This window comes from Helobdella robusta (assembly GCF_000326865.2).
Source record: "Helobdella robusta unplaced genomic scaffold HELROscaffold_22, whole genome shotgun sequence".
NCBI classification, from domain to species: domain Eukaryota; kingdom Metazoa; phylum Annelida; class Clitellata; order Rhynchobdellida; family Glossiphoniidae; genus Helobdella; species Helobdella robusta.
The window spans coordinates 1402158-1405017 of NW_008704170.1; the positions used below are offsets into that span (position 1 = coordinate 1402158).

The following is a 2860-nucleotide window of genomic DNA, read 5'->3' on the forward strand; positions in this document are numbered from 1 at the left end:
TCGGAGCTATATCAATGCCAGAATATTGCTTGTGGTTAGAATAATAAGGGCAATTATATATTGTACACAACACACACGCACGCACGCACACACACACAAACGCACACACGCACTTACATACACATATACACATGCAAACATATATACATATATATGCATGTGTATATAAACACACTTAAATACAAGTATATGTTTATTTGCATAATAAAAGTAAATTTTGTGGATATATATATGTATATCTAGAAGTTTTTGAAGAAGTATTAAATAAATGAACAAATAGGATTTTCAATTTAATTAATAAATAATAAAAATCATAAATAATTAATACATTTCTAGTTATAAATAACAAAGAGAGAAAGAGAGAAAGAGAAAAAGAGAGAGAGAAAGAGAAAAAGAGAGAGAGAAAGAGAAAGGTAGCAACAAAAGGTATTTGCATATACTAAAATAAGTTTAATTAAAACCAAAATAGTTTTTTTCTAAAAATTTTGAAAATGTATACTTCTGACGTAATGAATGACGTCATCGTCGTCGCCGCTCTCAACTTTTTATGCTCCTCTACATGCCTGGCTCAAGAAAGTTAGGATAATAGTCGTCAATAATTTTTTATCAATTTTAAGTTTTTATTTCAATTTTATACTATTTATTTTAGGCCTAATTTTTAAAAATATTTTTATTTTATAATTTATGTAATGAATGAATTGCACAAGAATATTATTAATTTCATTCTTATTTTTATAATTAATTTTAGCATTGGTAGCAGTAGCAGCAGCAGTACTTGTAGTAGTAGTAGTAGGAGTAGGAGTAGTAGTAGTTGTAGTAGTAGTAGTAGTAGCAGTAGTAAAAGTAGTATTAGCAAAGGAAAGTTTTAATATCTGGTGCACGGTCAAACAGCTTGCTTGCTACTCAGGCATTCCTGGGGAGCTAAAATGAAAATTTCATTCTATATTCTCAAATATTTTCTACGCTCTAAAAATTATTTTTTTGACAAAATAAAAATATTATTATTAATAATATAATACTTTTAAATTTTATGAAAGAAAATTTTTATTAAAACGAAACAATTTTATTGACGTGACCGATCCAAGGAGCCAAAAGTTGTACGTTCTCTTGACTGGCTGATACTTTAGTTCAATTACAGCAATAAATAAAAACTGTTAATATATATTTTTTCACCTATCCTCTATTTCTCACTCTTTTTTACTTCATTCTTTCTTTCTCTCTCTCTCTATCCTGTGTTTTTCCTTCTTTATAACCGTCTTCCTCCATCTTTTTATTTTTCATAATTCATCTTTTATAACCTCTTCCGTTTTTCTTCTGACTATTTCTCTGTTTCTCTCTCTCTCCCTCTCCCTCTCCCTCTCTCTCTCTCTTTTTCTCTCTCTCCCTCTTTCATTCTCTCAGTTTCTTGTCTTCTTTCTATCGCTTTTTTAGTTTTTTTTCTCATTCACCTCCTTTCTTTCTTTCTCTCCGTTTTTCCTCCGTAGGTGTTGACGTAAACGAGGGAGTGAGTGTGGCCGTTGACGCCCTGACCTCCATCCTGATGACCTACAGCATCCTTGTCGTCTTCATCATGCTCATCAATGAGAGGAGGAGGAAAAAGTTTGGTGGAGGGTGGTGATGACGAGGGGGTAGATGACGATGGCGGCTGGAATGAAAAGGAAGAAGATGACGGTGAAGAAGAAGAAGAAGATGATGATGATGATGACGATGATGATGATGACGATGATGATGACAGTAGTGGTGAGGAGAAAGAGGAAGAAGATGAGGAGGAAGTAGAAGATAAGGAGGAAGTAGAAGATGAGGAGGAAGGAGAAGAAGATTAAAATGCTGATGATGTGAAAAAAGGAGATGATGGTTGGGATGTTGGGATGAGAGTGACGATGATAAAAATTGAGACGATGGTGATGATGAGTAAAACGATGAAGAAGCTTGTAATACTACTGATAGTAATTCATTAACTTCAGTGTTAACTGTATATTTTAAACATTACAATATATATGCGTAGACTTAAGTGATTTTTATTCATTTATTATTGAGTTATTGTTATAATGAGCAAGCAACATTGCAAAAATTTGATGATTTTTATGTCTCACACATGTCTATCAACTCAAAACCGTTGTAATCATTTGAGACTGATTTCAATTCCTCACATGACATTATCATCACATATATAGCACATTCAAAATCAGTGGCCTTACCACCAACCTCTCTCTCTCTCTCTCTCTCTCTCTCTCTCTTTCATTTTTTTCTTTTCCTCTTTCTTTAACTCACTCACTCACTTGCATCCTCACATTTAACATCACCATCACTATGTATCACAATCGGCATCATCATCATTATTCATCGCGATCCTTTCCATTTCGGCCATCGTGAGACAAAAGGAAAAAATTTTTATTCTAATTTTTCATATAATTTTACAGTTTTTTGTTTCGTTTGTCTTTTAATTATCTAGTTTACTTTATAATTTTACATGTATTTGTAACTTTTCTACATCATTTTAGACAGATAAAATTCTTTACTGTCTATCTTTTTTCTTTCTTTTTCTCCTACTAAAGAATTTCTCTTTCTCTCTCTCTATCACTCTCTCTCTCTCTCTCTCTCTCTTTCATTTCATTTCATCCTTAAAAAGCAATCAGGCAAAGCACTTTGAAGAAAATCTCTCGCCCAAGCCACCGCGAATCAGCAGCGAGCGGCCTCTAAAACGTCCTCAAACGTGAGAAGCAAACACCACAGACGCAAGTGCGAGCGATTTTTAAAATTTTTTTTTTTTCTGAAAGATCAAATCATCAGGCATTCAATTTTTTAGGAATTTCACATCATTTGGGCTCCTTCCTAGATATTTTTTTCTCTCTCTCTTTCT

The 2860-nt window shown here is 32.9% G+C and overlaps 1 protein-coding gene across 1 annotated transcript; it reads left to right on the forward strand.

Annotated features, from left to right (window-relative positions):
• Nucleotides 1-491: 491 nt before the first annotated feature.
• On the forward strand, nucleotides 492-1823 carry HELRODRAFT_171962 (hypothetical protein; the record flags this gene model as incomplete). Its single annotated transcript, XM_009018640.1, has 3 exons — nucleotides 492-576; nucleotides 1485-1614; nucleotides 1736-1823. The coding sequence occupies 3 exons, from the start codon at nucleotides 492-494 to the stop codon at nucleotides 1821-1823; spliced, it is 303 nt and encodes a 100-aa protein (XP_009016888.1).
• Between the last annotated feature and the right edge of the window lie 1037 nt (nucleotides 1824-2860).